At 46.4% G+C, this 2,500-nt stretch overlaps 1 protein-coding gene across 3 annotated transcripts in view; it reads right to left on the bottom strand.

Annotated features, from left to right (window-relative positions):
• col5a1 (procollagen, type V, alpha 1) overlaps positions 1–2,500 on the bottom strand; it is a 164,316-nt gene that overhangs the window by 61,231 nt on the left and 100,585 nt on the right. For all 3 annotated transcript variants that reach the window (XR_005131635.1, XM_037546017.1, XM_037546018.1), the window contains exons 13-17: positions 2,468–2,500; positions 1,965–2,021; positions 1,823–1,876; positions 1,582–1,635; positions 422–475 (exon numbers count right to left, since the gene is read on the bottom strand). The exon at positions 2,468–2,500 is cut by the window's right edge and continues 60 nt beyond it. Coding sequence is in view for 2 of the 3 variants with exons in the window: in XM_037546017.1 (XP_037401914.1) it covers positions 422–475; positions 1,582–1,635; positions 1,823–1,876; positions 1,965–2,021; positions 2,468–2,500 (252 nt within the window). In the remaining variant the exon portion in view is untranslated. The remainder of the gene's footprint in view (positions 1–421; positions 476–1,581; positions 1,636–1,822; positions 1,877–1,964; positions 2,022–2,467) is intronic.

Here is a 2,500-nt window from a genome sequence, read left to right as displayed (position 1 = left end):
ATTTTACCCTTCGGACTAAAATACAAAGTCTATGGCACACAGATAAGCAGGACAGATGTACTGTAGTGCAACTACACATGAAAAGAATTTTAAAAGTACTACTGAGATTAAATAAAAATCCCATTTCTGGGAACACTCAACGTAGCAGGAACATCCCTGGTGATGGCAGCTTCCCGAAAGCGGTGATTAAGGCAGCCGCTTTTATTTAACAGACGTGGAAAAGACACAAGGGGGCAAAACCTGGGTTCACTCTGTATCTTAAGAGCGCAAGACTAATTGCACATAGCAGCATTTTCACTGTCACTGAAGGGCTTTTGCTCTTTTGAGCAGGCAGGAATATTTCAGGGTTCCTTGCTTCCAAGTGAGGAGGCCTAGCCCACCCCAAGCCCCCTCGTAGCTCTGCCTCTGTGTGAGCGTTTACCTTGGGTCCAGTCTGTCCTGGCATGCCTCTTGCTCCATCTGCTCCGGCACGACCCTGAAAACACACGGAAGCAAAACCCACATGAGCTAGGGGTCGACCGATTTGGGGTTCTCTGGGCTGATACCGATTATTAGCACAGAACGAGAGCGATGACCAAGATATTGGTCCCATGTTCACTTGTTAAAAAATGCAGAAGTATGAATGTCGCCGGTCAAATTACAATCTGCTGGTTTTCTAAAGGAGAACAAGTTTTAACACACTGGAGCAGATTTTAGACTTTAAATAAATAAATAAATAATATTACGATTGAGCAGAGCACAGATAGTCAAAATCACCTGCTACAAGACACCGCAGTACTGCTGCTGAGCGCTGATTGGGTAGCAGTACTGCTGCTGAGCGCTGATTGGGTAGCAGTACTGCTGCTGAGCGCTGATTGGGTAGCAGTACTGCTACTGAGAGCTGATTGGGCAGCAGTACTGCTACTGAGCGCTGATTGGGTAGCAGTACTGCTGCTGAGAGCTGATTAGTTAGTGTTACTGCTACTGAGAGCTGATTGGTTAGCGTTACTGCTACTGAGAGCTGATTGGTTAGTGTTACTGCTACTGAGCGCTGATTGGGTAGCAGTACTGCTGCTGAGAGCTGATTGGTTAGTGTTACTGCTACTGAGCGCTGATTGGTTAGTGTTACTGCTGCTGAGAGCTGATTGGTTAGTGTTACTGCTACTGAGAGCTGATTGGGTAGCAGTACTGCTGCTGAGAGCTGATTGGTTAGTGTTACTGCTACTGAGCGCTGATTGGTTAGTGTTACTGCTGCTGAGAGCTGATTGGTTAGTGTTACTGCTACTGAGAGCTGATTGGGTAGCAGTACTGCTGCTGAGAGCTGATTGGTTAGTGTTACTGCTACTGAGAGCTGATTGGTCGGCATTACTGACTGGTTGTAAGCTTTATGTTCAGAAAATTTGAACATTTTTCAATATAAAAATGCTTAAGCATTTATAAACCATGACTGTGAACAGTAATCCATTCATTTAGTACAAGAACCCATTCATTTGGGACTCGTGAGCGCCATCTACCGTCCCATAAACCCTACAGCAGGCAGGTCTGCCGGAAAAAAAAGTTTATAAAAAAAATATAAACTTTAATTAAAGTATAAACACTCACCCTTCTGCCAGGCTTTCCAGGAGGACCGATTGAACCCAGCGGACCACGAGGACCCTGTACAGAACACAGAATACTGTCAACTGATATCATGAATTACGCACAATGCATACATTACAATTAATACATACAAACACAGTGCGTAGCAAATCACTGTAATAAGACCTCCGTTGAGACTGCGGAGAGACTAGTCTCAGTTTACTGGTGGGCTGTTGGGGATTGTGGGTAATGTAGTCGTTCCTACCTGAGCCCCCTGCTCTCCAGACTCTCCTTTTAATCCAGGCACACCAGGAGAACCCTGGGAAAAGCACATTAAAGACATTATCATTGAATGCAGTGTTAGGGATGCCAATCTAAGGTCAGAGAGAGAAAGATGAGAAGCATACCAGTGGTCCAGGCCGACCAGTTAAGCCCATTGGACCAGTTGGGCCTCTCATTGCCAGCTGTGGGAGAATAAAGAAAGGGTGGTGATTGGCGAGTCTGCGCCCTGGACCAAAGCTCTGTCTGAGTATGTAAGCTGATGAGGTTGACACTGAGGGCTGCACTGATAACAAACGTGCAGCTTACAAGCCATGTGCATGTTCACATCTCAGCCACTGAATTATGCAGAAGTTTAGAGTAACTGAGCAGCTAGTGGGCGGGGCTACGTTTGCCTGATAAGCCACAGCCTTATTAAAGTCAGCACACATCGTGGCTGCATCAGGGCACGTTTTGCACGCGTATGTACATTTGGCTCTGAATCTGAATCTGAGAGCCAGCAGAACTCCTGGCTAATAAAGCTACACATGTGGATTAATCTTTAATGCACTGGACCAGAGCTTCAGACATTCCGGGTTTAACCCCCGCTCAGACTTGAGTGTGTGTGTGTGTGTGTGTGTGTGTGCGTTACCCGGGCCTGCTGCATGATGGCCTGCATCTGAGA

This window comes from Pygocentrus nattereri, chromosome 16, assembly GCF_015220715.1.
Source record: "Pygocentrus nattereri isolate fPygNat1 chromosome 16, fPygNat1.pri, whole genome shotgun sequence".
NCBI classification, from domain to species: domain Eukaryota; kingdom Metazoa; phylum Chordata; class Actinopteri; order Characiformes; family Serrasalmidae; genus Pygocentrus; species Pygocentrus nattereri.
This window is presented reverse-complemented; position numbering and strand designations above follow the sequence as displayed.